The sequence below is a fragment of the Haliotis asinina genome, chromosome 1 (assembly GCF_037392515.1).
Source record: "Haliotis asinina isolate JCU_RB_2024 chromosome 1, JCU_Hal_asi_v2, whole genome shotgun sequence".
Taxonomy (NCBI): domain Eukaryota; kingdom Metazoa; phylum Mollusca; class Gastropoda; order Lepetellida; family Haliotidae; genus Haliotis; species Haliotis asinina.
This window is the reverse complement of record NC_090280.1, coordinates 9,208,632-9,228,610: the sequence shown is the minus strand read 5'-3', so window position 1 is coordinate 9,228,610 and position 19,979 is coordinate 9,208,632. Positions and strand designations below refer to the sequence as shown.

Below are 19,979 nucleotides of genomic sequence, written 5' to 3'. Positions count from 1 at the left end.
ATTCGAATCCCCCTGTAGGTAGATACTGACTCATGGCCCAGCCGTACAGGTTGTTTGCGTCGAGGTATAGAATGTGATTGGTTGGTTTGTTAGGATCGTAACCTTTCACGTATTGATTATTTGCTTTCGCGTATCGTTTGGATGCCATGGAAATCCCACCTCGCAAGCCTTTCTCAATGAATAGGTGCATGTCGTAATCTGTGAGCAATTCCAAATTAACTCCGGTCTTTTTAAGCAAGGCGTCCCACGACAGACCTGGGCTGGTGTAATACCATGCGGGGTCGAGTTTATACTGCTTTAAACAAGTCCGCCTGAACGTCTCAAACACGTCGGCTAACAGCAGTACATCTGTCCTCAAGTACAGGTCGTGATAATCACCCAGGTTCTTACAACCCAGTTTATTCCATACGTTAGTCGCGTGCGAGTAATCATCTCGTGAGACGGACGCCTCATTCAGCTTGCTATAAAAGCAGTCAATAGGGGGTAGTCTGGTCTCGGTGAACTTGACCCAACTATCCATGTACTCATAGGGGTACACACCCTTCCTCATAAGCAGGGGTCTAGTCTTGGCGTCTGTGTATTGATCGGTGATAGGGAAGGTATTGTTGGCCTTGACCAGACTGTCGAGTGACGACAGGAGGAACTGAAACGAGTCAATGAACCTAAGTCCGTTTAAGCTGAAGGAGATGTATCTCTCCATATTGTTGGGGATGCATGTTATATTACCATCGATTTTCGCGATGGCCTGCATGATCAAGTGTGAGTCGTACCCTCTCAAGTTGTGAAAGACAACGGGGATGTTTATTGTCTTAGGGTTGATTTTAAGCTTGAGGTTGCACGCGTTGTGAGCGGCGCCTCTATACTTACCAGTTATGTGGCAGTGATCTCTCACCGAATCACCGTTAAGTGGTGAGTCGCACACGTGACAGTTAGTGCTACTAGCGTGAGCTAGCCTGTCGACTCGGGTCATACGCATGGGAGCGATTCTATACAATGCATTCCTAATAATTTTTTCTTCCTCCTGCAAACACTTTAGAAACCTTTCAGCCGCGTCAGGCCCCCTATACACTACCGGAGCTTTCGTTTCCCCGTCACAACGGACGACAATGTATCCAAACGAACAGGCTTTATGCTCTTGTGTCTTGTGGGTGAAGCTACCACTAGGGGGTGTGGGGGATTCCCCCACAACTAAGGCTTCGAAGTCGGCGTATATAATATAAGGTACAGACATTTGGTTCTTGTGGTTACTGAATTGTAGGATATTTTCACCTTCCTTAGGCATGTCGACTCGTATGGCCGTCTGCCCCACACCTTGACAATCATCCCGGTGGGATTCTAATAAATCAGCTCGACTGAAACCGTGTAGGCATCGTACACAAAAGTGTTTTTTCCCAACGTGTTTCGACTGGTCGTGCAACAACCGGCTGAGATGTTTTATCCACGTGTAGTGATACTTTTCACCTCGCTGGATCATGAATATATTGATAACTTGGCGATCCTTCACCGGGCTGACCCTGTGTACTATTGTTGTGTTACCTTCGTGCCCAAAGACATTTATAGCCAGATTATTCTGTTTTTCTACTTTAGTGATCTGGGATATGGGGGTGGGTTCATCTATACCATCCCAATTAAGCCCATCGTCTTGGGGATAGCTAGAAAGCCTATCTGAATGAGTGTCAGCTGGAAATAAGGCTGACCTGATAGCTAGCCTCAGGCAATCGTTTCCTCTATTCTTAACGTTTACTATGGCATGTTTGTTCCTATAGTAGGGAGGCAAGGCTAGGTATGACCCGCCTCTGAACGGCACGTAGTTAGCTATGTCTAGATAGACATTATCGATTTTATCTACAGCCCACCCGGACCCTAAGTGTGTGTAGCGTTCTAGGTATTCTCGTATCTGCTGAAAACTGTTATCGATTGATGCGTCAATGGTCTCTGCATGTGTGACGACCTCTTGTTTACCTCGGAAGTAAGGCTGAACATACTCAGTGGTACTCCCAACCTGCTTATCAAGCGACATTTTCACTGTGATCTGAAACTTGATACTTCCTAGGTTATTTAGTTCCTGGTTGACCTTATCAGCTATCAGAGGCTTGATATCTGTAATGTCTATGTTTCTATCAACGCGCATGCGCCAACCTCTCAAATAATTGCCTACGGCGTGCTCAGTGCGCACGAACTGTAGGTCAATAGCTCTATTCTGTCGTAATAATTCTACAAGCTGTGGTTTTCTCATACGAGAATACCCGCCTAAACCCAAATCGTGTGCCTCGACTTTCAGTTGTTTTACAGTGGGAGGTTTTGCTACGGGGGCATGTGATAACAATGCGGTTAACCCGGCTCTCCCCAGGTTTGAATAACCCGTGTGTCCAAGCTGTTTTGCTTGAGCTTTTAATTGTTTTACCGTAGGAGGGGCTTCTAAACCTAGTAATCTCAACAATGCTGACTTCCGCATTCGAGAATACCCGATGACACCTCTCTGTTTTGCGACCCGCTTGAGCTCGCTTACAGTAGACATCGTGTTTACACCTAAGAGAACCAATGTCTAATTGGTTCACAGTAAGGGGAGGTAGCCCTTAAGTGGCTATCTTGAGCAGTCGCCTACGTTCTTTTATGTAGCCTTTTTTATTCTCGTAGATGAGTTGATGTCTGACTACGTTCGCTCCGTGAGCTTTACATAGACAGTAGTGCCCTTTAACCCCGATACCACACACAGAACACGTGTAGTTAGGACTTCCCATATGGAAACAACAGAACCCCTGATTCCTGCATTTCCTACCACAGGCCTCGGTCTTCCCCATAAGTATGTATTCGCATCGGTATGGAGCGGGTCTCATGTTTACTTATATAGGTATTTTAGTTTAATTGCTTCGCAACCAACGCAGTAGCTGCTATACCCAACACTATGAAGCCCAGTTCACGATTCATTTGTCCCTTGGATGGTGTGTAGTACTGAGCGAGTGCGGGTTTATTGAGCGGTTCCAATTGTTTACCAGTTAGTAGATAGTATTCTTTCATTGCTTCATCAACATCGTTGAATGTTTGAACGGCATGGTTTTCACGCGTGAGTTGTTCGTTAATAAAATCGATCCTCTGGAGGCGTTTTTTAGCGTACTCGGACTGTGCCTTTTGTAATTTCTCAGTAGCGAGATCGTGCCGTTTCCTTTCTTCCTGTATTTCAGCCGCGTGATCATCTCGTAGTTTCGAGAAGAGGAAATTACTCCCGGAAAATGCCAGGGCATTCACTAACGCCCCACCGACCATCATAGCTATCGTGGCCATCCCTATATTTATTTCATTATATTATCAGGTATTATTCCTTGTTTTACTAGGATGTCTTTTGTGGCCATCGCCATACCAAGGTTCATTATGAGCATACCCATATCCTGCAGGTTGAAATCTAGCTTGATAGTTGGTTGTTTAAGCACCATTTTAGTCAACCGAGCGTACCCTACGGCTAGACTGGCGACCACTGTGGCGTGGTATGCGTCGTTGACGAACGTTTTCCCCTCAGACATTATGTATATGATATAAAAATATTAAAATTATAACATGATATGCGGATCTACCGTGTGGGTGGGGGGCTCACTGTTGGGTGGTGGCTCACTGTGGGAGGGTACCCCCACGTATAACCATGTTATAACCACGGCAGCAGTTACGCCTACAGCCAACAACAGTCGGGTTGGGTTGGTCACTTTATGTTGGTTACACCACCGTTTTTTACCGGCAGCTACTCTCTTAGGATTCTTCTGTCTGGTTACTGTTGGAGGTACCTCCACTGGGGTCACTGGTTCCTGTGAAGGAGTCTCCACCGTCACCTCGGGACTCACTGTTTCCTGTGCAGCATCCATCTATACTATTATTATTATTATTTCTCTCAAATTGACAATGTTTTGCCGTGATAATCGCCGCCGTCACTGGAGCCAACAACATACCATATTTGTGGTACAGCCCGCAGCTGATAGAGCTCACGGCGTGTTCGATAAAAGGGTCTTTCTCGAGGTCCTCCCACAGGTAAAGTCGGCGCTCTGGTGGAATGGGAAGGAAATGTGACACAATACCGGTGTATATCTGGGTCATAGCCGATCCTATTGTCTTTGTCATTTCTGCTCCGAGCCAGGACTCGTATCTAGTGTACAGCTTATCTATTTCTTCGGCTGACATTTTGTGAATTTTATCCGGAGTGTAGTCTCCAAAGTAATGTTTGGCTTTGCCACCAACAGCCAACGCCACCAGTTTCTCTCGCTTGGGGGAATCCCCAGTGGGGGTACCCCCAACTGTTCGAGCAATTCCTCACACTCCATCTTATAATATAACAAGTAAGATTTAGTTTTAACTATATAATACCCGATGCAGACAAAACACAGAGAAATGAAGGTTAAGTTGCACACGACAAACACTTCAAATATCATAGCTTTGCTTAACTTTGCTTAGCTTTGCTTAGCTTTGCTTAGCATACTATATATGCTACTGGTTGGTCGGTCTTTAGTACGAGCTTAGTGTGTTTAGTTTCAGCGAGCTGTTTCTTCACCCGTTCCCGTTCTAATTTACTCATCACATCGTTCTCTCTCAAACACTCCTCGAACGAATCCCTGTCCTTGCAGTGAAATAAGGCCACCCATCGCGTCTGCTCCCTGAGGTCTTTCAACACCGAGTTGAACTTCTGCGTTAGCACCCAGACGCTGTGATTTGCATGCCGGCCAGAGAAGGCCAGGTACGATAGCATGTCTCTCTTTTTTGTTATCTCGCGATTAGCGCTGCAGTCGTCCAGTATGAACAGCGTCGGTTCCCCTTTAAATTTCTCGTGAAGAGCTTTCAACCAGTCCTGCAGGCGTGTTCCAGGGTCGATTTTGTGTACGTCCGGGTCCGTCATCACCCAAGGTCGCGCGTACGTTTTATTCATGCTCAGAGTAGGGCACATGATAACGATGTTATCGAACACATCCTTGTAGTAACCCTCTAACATATCCAACACGAAAACGGTCTTCCCACAGCCAGTCTGCCCGCATATGATAGCGCAGTGTGGGTCAGTGGGTAGTTGTGGGTACCCCCGGGGGGTGTGGGGGTCTCCCCCACTAGTAGATGGCTTGCACGAATCTCCCATTGTCTATATTAAGTTGCGCGTCCATAATAACGTACAGATATAATTTCAACTTACCAGCGGTTTGAGCCTTCTTAGTAATCTGGATGGTTATCCCTTCGCTGCCGTTATCTATACGGCGCCCGCTACCGTGCAGTTTATCATCATCCGTGGATCGCATGTCCAACCATAGGGCGTACTTGGTGGTCAGGTATTCACCGATCTGCACGGAGCTTAGGTCCAGGTCCTTTGTTATGTAATCCCCCACTGGTAGCTTTTTTATCTCATCCCACTGCTGGTGTGGCCTCATACCATGACTGAACAGCTGGTTGGGCACGCCCTCGATGGTCACTTCCACCTTTTCAATCTCGGGGTTGAAAAACTTCTCTCGGGGTTGAAAAACACGCAGAATCGATTCCCGTATGCTAGAGCGATGGCTTTTTCACCGTCCGATAGCTTGTCTTGCTGGTCTGTCGTGAAGACGTACCCTATGCGCGCCCGGGTTGATTTGCTGATGCCCTGGTACACATCATTGACTCGTTCTCCATCGCTTTTCCAGAGATCCTTGTAGCAGTGAAACACGTCGCTGTCGTCGATGCTCAGCACCTCGTTACCGCTGATCTTGACGGTCGTTTTCTTGATGATGGCTCGCCCCACGTTCCGCACTAGCTCGCGTTTATCGTTGTCGGAGGTCAACGTGATATTGAACGCCAGTCGAACAGTGCCTGGTACAATGAGGTCATTCTCACCAAGGTTTGGAAATCTAACCAGCAGAGTTTGATTCTGGTCTATCTTGCTGGGATTGTTGGTGATGGTCACCGACTGTCGCACGGCTCTGGCGCCTAATGGCTCTCTCAATCTTCTGAAAGGATCTAATTTTCTACCGTACATTGTTATATAAATGAAATATATTTTTAATACTAATGGATGAAGACATACCTATGGATGAGATGCCGGGCGATAGTGCCCAGGCATTCGATGATGACCAGGAGACCTCATTCTCGCAAAGTGACGAGCTCCTTAAGGGCGCCGTCGACGATTATTACAACGCAGTTGAAAATAAATCCAAACTCAAACCGTTGGGAAGGAACTATTCCGATTTTACCCTCAGCAATGGCACGCTGCGTTTGAAGTCTCGCCCGGAGATCGATCTCATGAATAAACGCACTAGAGAACCGCTTGCTTTATCAACATTGGCCGGTAAACATGGAAGTCAGTTGGTCCAAGATGAACTAGGCTTCACAGATTACGGTGGCGCGCGACCTAAGCAGTATCCTCCGAAGTTAGTTCAAGGTCTGGAAGGCATCAGGGACGCCACATCAGATCAAAACATGACTTATGATATTAAAAAGGTGTTGGCCGACTACGAGAACAAACCCTTCCCGGGGCTCGAATTTACCGTTCGGGAACTGCGGGGGTTGGATCTGACGATGCAAACCATTCGCGGACATCTCGCGAAAAGCACAGCCAAAATGAGTGAGATAGACGACCACATCGCCTATGAAAAGAAAAAACTCGGTGAAACTGAGGACGAGTCTATGAAAGCCACCATCGAGGAAAGAATACGTAATTTGGAAGATGAAAAGCAGACCTGGCTGGAGACAGCATCCTCCTTCAAAGAAAAGCTTCGATCCCAGGTCAATCGTATACGGGAAACCATCAATCAAGTCCTCTACCGAGACACCACGTTAGCAGACAGGATTCGGATATTATTCCGGGAGCAAGGGATCACCATCGCCAGCATTCTGACTGCATTGGGTTTAATTATATCAACCCTGGTGGTGTCACTGGTGGGAGGAACCCCTGTGGGGCCTGCCGGTGGGGGAGTTACCCCCACACCCCCAGACGGTGTTAAAGACTGGATAAAAAAACTAGGGGAACACCTAGCTAAACTGGCTGGTAAAGCCGCCGAAGCCCTTCCCGGCATCCTGGGTAGCATCGTCTCGTGGTTGTTGAGCGCTCTGTCTAAAACTGCCATGTGGCTCAGTCAAAACCTGTGGGCAGCCATCGTCGCTGTGGCGGGTCTGGTGTACGTAGCGGCTAAGAAATCTTTAACCAAATAAGTCCCAAAGTTACCCCACCAACCACTAAGGCTGTTTTATTATCAACATGCTGCTGATAGGGGGGTACCCCCACATGTATATGGGGGTGTGTGGGGGGCACATGAACTTTAGACTCCGGGGGTGGCGCCACTATACCCTTTTCACGTGGTGGGATGTGTGGGATATAGGGGGTGTTAATATCGGGGTTGATACCCAACTTTTGGTCCGCCGTGGCTATGACTATTTTGTTGCTATAACCCACCACTTTTTTTATTCTCAGTTGCATATCACTCGGAGCCATGTACAACCCCACGCCGAACACGTAATTGACTTTCGATCTGGCGTATTCTAACACGTTTTGGTAACGGTCGATGGCCCTCGGGAGATCAACTGGAGAATTGATAGCATCCTCAACGTTGGAAACGAATTGTGTCTGAGCGTCGTAAGCAGTTCCCTTACCGAGGATGTTGGAACGCGTCATCGACTGCGCACCCAACAGCGCCCACACATACGTTCGAATCGAGTCGTTCAAGCGTATTGTACCAGCACGAGTGAATCCTTTCGATGTTTTTGAGATCATTTTAGTCCAGGCTGTGGCTGCATCAGGACTGGTTTGCTTTATACAGCTGACATGGATCTTTTCATTCGTTGTGGGGCCTGTAAATGTATGCCGGTTTGGGTTGTATGAACCATCTTTAGAACCGGCATAATATGTTCCGGACCTGTAGAAGTACACGAGAACTATACCGAGACCATGGTTCACACCAGGAAGGCGAAAGTCTTTATTCGTTGGAATCTCAAACTCCCCACAAACACGTTCATAAGCGCGCCTATCATAGGGGTTATTCGTCATACTCCACGCTTTATCTTGGGGAAGAGGAGCACTTATTTCCTTCAATATTCGTCTCGTTTGATAATAAATATGAAACAAAACAACCGCCTTACTCAGTTCGTCTATACCGTAGTCTGGTGTCACACCCGACCCTGTCGTCGCACACCACACAGCAAAGTTGAGTTGGTTCTGCCAAAATTGCATTGGGTTTTGATTCCAGTTTACCACCGCCTGCGCGTTATTAACGGACACGACACACTTTTCAAAGATATTAATAAAGGTTGTTTTAAACCCCGTACCATCTGCATTCACCACGATTTTCAAGTGTGCTAAATCCATATTATAATATATAATTCATATATTATAATATGTACATAACACTTCCAGGAATAACGAGCGGTGAGGCCATTCAGCTGACGCACGCGATCGATAACACGTCAGGTCAACTCGAAGTCGCACTCTGCGATATCACCTACCTACCGCAATGGACTAACATTAATATCAGCAACAATAAGCTGTTCGTCAGTGGAACTCGCAGCCAGATAACTGACGGCTACTACAGCGTGTGCTCTCTAAACGACGAGGTCTTCAAACCCCTGGGGGCCGAACTCAAGATGAACGACTCAAACGGTACAGTGGTGTTAATCAACAATGGAATAAACCCTTTGAGGCTCGGCCGACCATTAGCAAGGATGCTCGGTATGTCTCCTGACGAGATAAAACCAACAACAACCGTCACAGGCACGAAGGTACCCGACCTAGTACCGTACCGAGAGCTATACATTCATCTCGATCAGGTGAGCACAACGTACAACATTCAAGGAGGTCACCCTTCCACTATACTGAGAGCAGTGCCGGTGAAAACTGAGAAATACAACGACGGTAGAACCGAGTCGTTTTCACCACGGCAGTATAAAAAATTAACCCAGGGCAACATACCTGAGCTGACAATATCGGTGTTAGATATAAATCATAATCCTGTAAATATAGGATACCTCAGCTTAACGCTTCATGTAAAATGACCAGCGCACAAGGGCCCGGAGTGAAAAAATGGGGATCAATATCGGGATCTCCGACCTCGGAGACACGTGCGGTTTCGACGCTCCCGGAGTAGATGGTAAATCGTACGCCTTGCAACTGAAAAACAACATTTACAAAAGCGTTGAAATCCCCTCCGGTGGAGTCCTAAGTGATATGATAGATACCACAAGAGCAACAGTAAACACTAAGTACTCCCTTGTCAACACCGGTGATAATAACTGGATAATATACCCATCGTTCGGGGGTAAACTGTTCGACTTAGACGATGTTGAGAGCACTACCGTCGCCCGAAACAAACCATATATGCTCGTCTTCACCGAAGATGACAAGTGGGTGTTGTTACCCGATAACGACGACTGGTTTCTCAATATTAGACTCGTCTCTCCCTACGTGTTCACGGATAACAAAGACAACCACCTAAACAAAATCGTGAACAATGGAACCATACTCGTGGCTTACGTCCCAACTCAGAGACGTAGCATAGTCGTCAGCCCACTCGACACTATGGCAGGTCACATGCTATCGAGTAAACCGAACATACAAAACGTGAAATTGCAGTTGGTGTCTGAATTCGAAGGCGTTGTCAGTATACTAGAGAGTCTACCGGCAAACTCAACACTGATCATCAAAGTCTACCTAGGGGAACCATCGGGGAATGATGTCGAGATCGTGAAGGGGATCAAACTCGGGTGGGTGAAACGACACCAGTATCAAGTTTGCAACGTTTACGTGCGGGTGGGTGTCGGCTCCAACACCAGTCTGCAGGGGGTCAACGTGATCGTGGAAAATAAGATATCACTAACCAATATCTTCCTGCCTGCCAACATACACTTCATTGGTATGAAGTTCACCCCTGAATTATTATCAGAAAACCAGTTGGAAATTATATCGTAATAGTATAATAATGACCAGTCACTACCAACACTACGCTTAACGACCTAGGAGATACGGAGGGATTCGATCAGCCTGGTGAGGAAGATGAATTATACATCCTGCACTTCAAAGACAACGTGTACAGACGGGTGCCGTTATCAGATTTAAAAGAGCCCAAATGGCTGATCAACTTAACACTCACCTCACCTTATATCACATCAAAAAACTTCGGTTTCATCTCTAAGATTAGGAATAACGGTATCTGGCCTATGGATTTCATTACGGAGAATAACGCAACAGTCTCGATAGATTCTCATATTGGGTTAAGTTCTGGCACAGAAAGTAAATTAACATTTAGCAGTAAGTTTTTGATGCCCAATGAGCATCCTGATCAACTAGACTCCCTCTACACAATCATCATAGAAATCATCTTTACGTATTTTAACCAGGAAAACTCCCTTAAAGGACGCCAAATTTTACCCGGGTTGACAATACACTGGTATAACGAACACGTAGGTCAATATTGCCGTATTGTTATACAACGGGATGCCCCCACGGGTCCTATAAACCGCTTAATAAGCCTCCCTGGGGTTTTTATTACAACAGAAAAGTATATTGATCTCTCACCTATTATCATTAATCATAATCTATCCCTTGTAGGCTTCAAATTCATTCGTGAAATATTAACTGAAACCCAATTAAAATATTTTTCAAAATATATATTATAGGATGGGTCTGTACCCAGTCGTAGAGGAAGTAGCGAAGACGCTGGAAACCGTAGATGGGTTCCGCTTGAGGCAGTTATGTGATGTGAAACGTCAACTAGAACAAGACCGTGACACGCGGAAAGCACTATGTAAAAAATATAATAGAGCTTTCAATATCGTGGACGGGGTTGACACTACCCTTATGGCAACCAGCATGGGACTAGGGGCGGCAGGCGTTGGGTTGTTGGCTACCATCGTGGCTGCACCTATAGTGCTAGGTATTGAAATAACGGCAGGGGTGGCAGGGTTGGCAGGGTTGGCGCTTAAGTTAGTATCACGCAGGCTTAATCGTAAGGCATTGAAACACGACCAGATCAGGGTTCTGGCCGAAGCAAAGCTGAACACAGTGAGTGAGCGAATTTCCACGGCACTCTCTGACAGTAAGATCTCAGAAGAGGAGTTTCGTTCAATCCTATCTGAACTCAAAAAATATAACGGAATGAAACAAGATATTCGGTCCAAGTCTCGTAAGTCTGCTATCAGCGAGGACGAGAAAAAAAGTACATAGAACAGGGAATACAAAAAGCCCAGCAAGCCTTTATTATGAACACCAAAGAGATCGTAGGCGGTTCACGTTAAACTGTTTCATCGATATAAACATGAAATAGGGGAACACGAGGGCGATAGTCGTAAGCGGGCCACCGATCCTATATGGTCAGTCAAAACTTACAACATAGATAAAGTGGATATGAAAGCCGACGAACCTAACTTGTACTACTTGAGGGGTGGGCCGGGTAGGGGGTTTGTAAGAGAAGAATTATTGATCGTACCGTACGGCACAGTGTTACCTCCTACCAAGGCACAGTAATTTTGTAGTAGGGGTAATAGTAGCAAGAGCTAAGGGGCCCACCAACGTCTTATTCAGTAAATAAGGCGTTGTAGAGACATTTCTTGAAAGTGAGCCAGAACTATCATTCCCTATACTACTAAGATGATTACAATGAAAGCCAGGGAGACTGGTAATGTAATCCACTGAGAAAGGCACAATTTTACCAGTAGATAGTAGGACTAATTAACATGTGTGAGCCGTGGACTTTCGAAATTAGGACGACCACTTAGCTCATTGTTTGAATTGACTGGACTAATTACAGACATGTGAAATTTCACTGTCAAAATTGGGAATTTATATAAACCCGTCAACAATGTTGTACGTATGTGATATTTTCTTTGAGGTGAGGTTAGGCATGAAAACACACACGGTCATTTATATGTTGTGGTAAACTTATATTTCAGCCCTAATGCTTTGTTCGTATTTTTACAACTGAGAATGCTTGAATTCTGATACTAACCCTAGACTGCGTTATGTAACGAAAGTTAAACAGATTATCGATTAACGATTAGATGTATATGCATTTCTAAACTTGGCATCAGTGTGAGTACACTTTAACGATTTCAAAGATACTGATACACTTCTGGCAAAAAATATATAAATAAATAAAATAAATGCAGTCCTTTCAGTTCCCAGGACACCAGCATGCAACATCACCAGTGACAAGGACACAGAGATTCTAACCCTGCATGAAGCGGTGACACTGACCGTGGACATTACTGCGTATTACGATATCCGGGGCTCCCACTGTTCTGCAGATTCAAACTTCACTCTGCAGACAGGTGACGCCTCGCAATTATTACATGTTGGAGATCAAGGACTTTCACCAATAACATTCAATATGACTGAAACACACTTGGGTGGGGTAAGGCTGGTATTCAACTGTCAAGTCCAACACTGGAATCTCAGCTGCGGCGGTGTGACCCGACTCAACAACAGTGAGTTACATTAAAACTCAAATGCTAACGAGGAGTATGTTATCACAAGTACTTATTTGATTGCGATCCGCAATACGTAGCAGTACCACCTATAATGCAGGGCATGTTTTTCACCCTATTACGCCTTTTAGACTGCGTGCAGTCTGGATCAGTATTGAGTTTTCTTTTACACTGACGTTCCACACTGCATTGCAGCTGAGTCTTCGTTCTGATTGTTTTATTCAAAGTAAACCAACACATGTCTGTTTTCTGACGTATTGTCTGACCTTGTCTGAATACCCCGTTTGCAGAAAATAAAGCAATTGGACAAATAGCCACAAGCTCAACTATAGTTATTATTACTGGAGTTGTCGGTGCCGCATTGTGTCTCATCGTCCTCGCCATCATCATTTTCCTAGTCGTCAAAAGAAAGGTAAACTGATTTGAACACGAGTCACTCTTCTTATGATCCTAATATACTTTTGAGAGTGTGGGGTATGTCACAACACATGTGTCACTATGCAAGCGAATGAGCGGTCACATGTTGTAAACCGGTAACATTTAATGAGTGAGGATATATCTCAAAATACCTAATGTTAACATGTCACTATGAGATATGAAACTAACTTTCCTCACAAATATTGATCCTAATTTGAATGATAACGACTCTTTAGGATTGCTTTGTAATTACACGCTGAATATGTGACATGGGAATATATTCATAACCTGCACTTGCATCTGCTTACACTAAAATTGGTGCAAGCCACAATTTTCGGTGCAGGTGTGGGTGTAGAAATTACTTGCTTTGTAAATGACAACTGACGCTCACTGTTTATCCATATAATGGCATCACTCCTTAAATGTGCATAAATTAGCAACCTCAGGAAGCTGAATGTTTCTATGTTACTTTCTTGTTGGGTTAACAGGTATCTGAATTAACAGTACGCCCCCCTTCTGGAGGAAGCGAGCAGCAACCTGTGCACAATGTTGCAGTCAACTCTGGAGGATCTGCCTCTGGTAATAGCCAATACGTCCATGCACTGCATGTTCATTTTGGGTGCAAATCAGGTATTGTAGGTGTCACCTTGGAATGATATAACAGAATCATCACACGCGATAGGTCACAGAAATATATATGTTCAATCGGTCTGCAGACAAATCCCCTGTTGACAAAATCCCCCCAGGGAAAAACTACAACCTTGGACCCCCTTAGGACAAAAAAACAAAAACACGTAGAACAAGAAAACCGAATTAATAATGAAGGAAAAAAAACTATTTAGCCGGCATCACACTTACAATGAAAAATAGCAAAAATTGGATTTTTAATTCAATACGTATACGAGACAGACAGACAGATGACAACCTTTACGTTATGGTATCAAGGAGTGTGCCTCTCTAGCTCCTGGAACATCACAAAAGCCACCTATATTGCCACTAATAAAGGTGTATATCACACTGTTGTGTTCACATCACACTTGTTTTTACAAGTTCTTTTTATCTGGCCTCATTGACTGATTATATACATACAGGGTTTCCAGTACATGTAATTATCACTTCACATGCTGTATATCACTCTTCTGTGTTCATATCTCAGTGTTTGGGGATTTTGCCCAAAGGTTCTTATTTATTTTTGGGGGATTTGTTTCCTAATTGGTTTTGCCTTGAGGGTTTTTTGTCCAAAATGGTTTTGTTCTACAATCGCTCCGTCGTTCTAGTACACCACACAATTCACATCAGCCATTTCGTTCTAGCTGAAATACATCGTAGATGGAAATATGAATCACATAATTTCAGCTTGGTTTTATCACTTCATTCGTTTGTCTTGTCAAGTCACGATATGGCTGAAATATTGCCAATGTGACCATATATTTTAACTCAGTCAGTCGTTCGTCTTGAGTCTATGTGCTAATATTAAATTTTCAGAAACAAATAGACTTTGCTAATTTCATCTAACTGTTTCAGGTGGTGATCACCTGCATCCTGAAGCTGGAGGAGAATATTCGGCTCTGGATAGAAGTGCTGTCCAACCTTCAAACATATACGAACCTCTGGCAACATACGAACAGATATCCAATATGTGAAGCGTTAAAAGTCTACGAAGACACCGCAATTTGACTTTGCATATGAACACATTCTCACCTTTGTACGAAAAACATTACAAACATCTTGAAAAACATTGCGATTTAGACTTATTACCAAAATCAATAATAATTACAATATAATATGTAAAACAAAGACCATACTGAAACGATATAATGTGCAGTAGACAAGGGTGAAAACCTCCAGCATGTTACAACAGTACTTTGTTAGACAAATGTATATCAGATGACGTGACCACATTATATTGTTGGAGAAGCATGGGTATGTGTATGGATCCCATTCAATACAGAAGTAAATACACATGAGTAATATACTCAGAGCGTTTCCCTGAAAAATTAAACGTGCGAAAAGTCGATATCTTAAGCTTTCCCTTGCTAGATGTGTCGTGACATCGGTTTATTCCCAATATGACTACTCCTAGTTTGACTACCCGGCCAATACACAACTTGTCCCTGTCGAGTGTTTTTTTAATTACTTGCTCTCAAAAACTTAAAAAGTTCTTGTTTGATTTGAGAGAAATATTAACGTGGAAAAGTTCTCTGCAGTTCGAAGAATCCCTACATGCGATGTCACCAGTGTCAAGGACACAGGGACGCTTACACTGCATGAGGAAATGATCCTCACACTAGACACACTGCCCATTACTATGTACGAGGCGCTTTCTGTCCCCTTTCTCAGGATCAGCATAGTATGCACTGTTTAGGTAAATCGAACAGAAACCACAATCATCGGTTCAACCCTGCTGTACTTCGAAAGTATATTTGCAATGCAGTTTCGTTTGTGATTCTGTCAATCCAGAGCCTCTTCAGTTTCTCTCCTTTGCTTGATATCAGTCTCACATTCCAGTAGCAGGAAGAGCTGTGTCCATGCCCTAAAATACTGCATATTGACAGTGTATTTTCAAAATAGTCAAAATACGTTATATAATGATAGTAGATGCACTGTGACGTTGTGACTGCTTTGAAATACCTATATTTAGAATATAGTTGATATTTTCTTGGAAATTTTGACCGACTTCTATCAACATGGTGGTTACCGAGCATTTCCTACATAAAACGGCGAAAATAAAACCTTCCCTTTGAAAACGACGCCTCATTTTTAAATCAGGTGTTTTTATAGTTAACATTCACATTTGCTGCGCTTTATGAAGTAAGCAGTATATAATCTCACATTGCCAACTTCAGTAAGTGCCCTTGCGCTGGTATCTAACCATACCTGATAAAGATAAGTGTCCTACTACTGCCACTTTTATTTGCCATTATACACGCACAACAGAATTTCCAGTTTGGACCTACAGTGTGCATGATCTATACCGTGTGCCATTTGCCAACAGACATGCCATTCACAAGGCATCTTTTATATTAGGTACTTGCCCTATATCCTATGTCTCTAGGTACCTTAGACCAACAAACAAAATGTTACAATAATCTATTCGAAACAGAAATAGCACATGGAACATAGAGAGACCATGCAATTTCCTAAGGTGTGCATTAACTACTGAGGAACCGAATACCTCCGTGATTATATATTTAAACAACGACAGTTTAAAGCACGAGTGGGCTTCATCCCACCGTTGTGAACACTTGGATCATTCTTTGATCACAATTCCAATGCCACGTACAGGAATATGCATACGTTATAAAAAGGAGACACAAAATTTTAAAATCGACCAACGACAATCGCGTCAAGTAAGCGAAATCCAAAGCAACTGTGATGCTATTCATCACGTAAGCAGAAACCACAGTAGGGACCTGAATTATCAAAATCAAGGTGGTTGACAGCGCCAGATTCTCGTGTCTCACACACTACCTGCAGTCCACTGGTAAAAGACGTTTCGAGTTCTAAGTGGGGAGTAATGATGGCACAAAGGTTGATGATCACTTACCTGATAATATCATACGAGGCATGTTTAAGGCATATTTAAGTGCATAGGTGTAAGAAATATCCACGTGGTGTTACAAATATGTCAGGCTTTGGCACTAATTATACTAACACGATATTTCTGTAAAAACGTGTTTAGAAATCTGCAAAGCCTGATTCAGAATTTTTTGGAATATTAATATTTTAACAACACATATCTGCAGCTGAACTTGATCTCACACTCAAGTGTCCTCAGACAACTCCTGTCTTCTCTAACTTCACTTTGAAACCCATCCTTTGGTATCCTAACAGGATTACGACTAATTGCACTCAATCTATACTCAGAATTAAACGTTGATACACCTTAGCGTATATTCATGGATTTTCTTGTGAATAATTTTTCCCAACCAGAGCAAAAGTGTGTTGAGAAACATTTGTGGTGGTGTATTGCAAACAATAAGGCCCTAGTTCATGGCTGACAAATTTAAACCACGGACATCTCTCCAGCCGTATCGACAGAACTTGAATTTATGTTAGGTGATGTTTCACCTTTGAAACACGTCGGGGATTATCGACAGTTCAGACGTTATCCAAATCCTGCAACAATGCCACAGGAATTCCACCAAATCCTTCCTCGGATATAGACTGATCTTAACGGGGCGAAGAGGTCTGGTCTGTTTCTATGCGCACGGTGTGCACACTGGCTGCTACCTACAATTATACTTTGTGTATAGGTTCTTCTTATGTATAAAGTTGTGTGTCACTTTTTGCACCTACATCGGAATGTAGCATCTATTCTACACATGGATTATCGATAACAAGCAAAGTGGAAAACGACTAAAACCTAACCTGACATCAATGGCTTTCGTGAGATTTTGCCTAGGAATTATTAATCTTCAATCAACATATAAACAGACTCATCATGTTCACAAAGGTCATATTTTAGTCATCAGCTAAAACACTGTGATATTGTGTTGCTAATGATATTTCGTCTTTCCGTGTCGGCAGCATTCAAAGTACCCCTTAATATTTCAGGAAACATTTCTCCCCCGATATGATTGTTATTTGTCATCGAAATGATTGCATGAGTTTCCTTATGTACGATAGTCACGCTTAGTTATATGACATAACTTTCGAACAACACAAGCCGCCTTTTCCCTAGTTTTAATGCCACTAAATCTCTCTCTCACTCTCGCTCTTTCTGTCAAACATCCTCTCTCTCTTCTCTTTGTCGTTGGCTCTCTCGTGGTCTCAACAAAGGTCATGCATAAATATGTATGTAAAAACATCTGGTATTGCGGAGTGCTATACATATCATGTTGACTTTAGAAAGGGAAGAAAGAACAATGTCATATCTCGTGTACAAATACACGTCAATATTGACTCATACCGGACAAGGAAATGTGATATGGATACTAAGCGTGTTACGACTGTATAACACATCTGAGAATGATGAATGCATCTGCTCTGTGTCGATGCTTGCTGATACCCACTACATTTTCCCGAACACTGTGTCTCATTATAGCGATTCATGAACACATACACTTTCATCGTATGACATGGTCACAATCCCATGCAAGTACAGTTGTTTCTGTTGTACGGAATAATACTTCACGGCATTCACTGAGACAAACAACATTCAATCGTGGTATTAATTCATAGTCACTTAACGCCAAGAAGAAACGTTGCCCTGAAAATAGGACAATTTAACACTTGTGAAAAAGGTGTACGTCACCTTAATATGAATGTTTTTGAAATTGTTTTATGATTTGCATAAAGCTGTATTGTTCAAATTACAACGTCTAAGATATATTTCATAATTTTCAGTAATTCATAAGGGTATGAGGCTAACGTTTCAGTTGACGTTTGGTATATATATGCATTAACACAGCAGATGTGGCGTGTTGCAGTCGGTTGCCGGATTTCTGTTGCCTTGACGGAAATCGCGCAATTACTTATTTGCGCATTCTGTAATCATGCAGCATTTACATGCCCCTTGTCAGCCAATGATGATTTTTTTGTATCACAACATAAACTTTTATTCTGGATCTGTTTTTGTCACATTATGAGGATCGGTGTAACCAGATAAGTAATTTTATTTTGAAACCCAAAGCTGAGAGTACATCACGTTTTGGTCATAACGGATGCTGAAGCCTGTCAATAATTATACTTCTCCCATTATTGGTGTTAGTAGTTTCAGCTTGTGTTAGATTTTATTAGTCCAGTGATATCTTCGTGGATGGCGTTTCCGGTAGTTAATTGCGCGTTTCTGGAAACTTCGCATGACTGTGAGGGGGGCAAGATGCCCCTGTGATCCACATTACACTACGACTGTATGCTACAAACGTGGCCACAGTAGCCATTTTCATTTGGGCCAAAGTAATCCGTAAGCATTATGTAATGTTATTGAAACGTTTCATCTCAAGGGTCTTGTAAAGCAAGCCACAGAGACTGTTTGTAAGGCTATACGAAGAAATTCTAACTCATGCTATAGTAATAAATTCTGCACTGATTATAGGAGCAGATATCAACACTTTATTGCGAAGTGCCGGTTTCGGAGTGAAACGTTATTGTGTTTGGGCGTTTCATTGAGGGATAATTTGCAAACTTTCTCTGTCGTGTCCAAACCACCAATCTGGCTATTCATGTAGGTGATGACTTGGTGGCAAGTTTAAGGGTGTACTTTGCACAAGACTGCAGGTGCACACAGTTGCTCTTCGTGCAAGGCATAAAATTGTATTGATATGTGAGACAAATCATGAGCGGTACTGATTGATTCAGTTGATTGTATTCTGTACTTTAGAATCCGTTACCCCTTCAAAAAATCGCTGTATTTCTGTAACATGCTCTATTCCGAAGAGTTACCTCCCTTCCGCCATTATGTTCATGTTTGTGGCAACTCAGATGTGAGCATGACTTGAAGAGGGAAGGAGTTCAATGTTTTACATTTGACACCATCTCGCAACGTTGGTAGGTTCTCTCGAAAGACGTCGGTTGGGTACGCATACACTGGTTAGACATCACGTGAGTCAAACAGAGGATTTCACCGTTTCACTGTTGTATTCAAAAGGGATATGTCAGAATATTAGGCAAATTGTGAGGATGGCCACTGAACGAATAGTAATAGGAGAAGGTAAATAGGATGCACGTTCCATGGAAGTCATGACTCAGGTAAGCATATTATATTTTTCAAATATCGTCTCCACCCATGGACGAATATCATGATCCTCTTTTCTGAGAGGATATTGTATAACTCTCCAGGCAGCACTGATTAAGCTCCTGTGTGAAATAGAAGCGTGGCCTTCTAAACATATGTCTGACAGCATGAAGACAATCGGCAATTCAGAAATGAAGTTAAAATGACCCAACAATCCCTTTTCGTTCTCCTCGACATGTTAATCCCAATAGAATGTGTTGTGAAGAGAATGTAACACGCATGGTCTTATTTACTCGAACTTACCTCTCATGTAATATCCTACCCACCATCTTGTCAGATATTACAAATGTATGAGGATTAAATAACCTAGGCCACTATAGCACCAATGACACGGTGGCGTGAAGTAACTATTTGGACAATTTTAGTCATATAATATAAGTGAAGTACAAGTACATTCATGTTACTTTCAAAATTTTCAACT

General features: G+C 43.2%; 1 protein-coding gene across 1 annotated transcript in view; it reads left to right on the top strand.

The window, feature by feature from the left end:
• The window catches only part of LOC137289047 (uncharacterized), a 65,179-nt gene extending 50,683 nt beyond the window's left edge, over nt 1-14,496 (top strand). Inside the window, exons 3-6 of the mRNA XM_067820837.1 lie at nt 12,094-12,402; nt 12,702-12,814; nt 13,324-13,398; nt 14,344-14,496. Coding sequence (XP_067676938.1) covers nt 12,094-12,402; nt 12,702-12,814; nt 13,324-13,398; nt 14,344-14,496 — 650 coding nt within the window. The remainder of the gene's footprint in view (nt 1-12,093; nt 12,403-12,701; nt 12,815-13,323; nt 13,399-14,343) is intronic.
• Nucleotides 14,497-19,979: the final 5,483 nt, after the last annotated feature.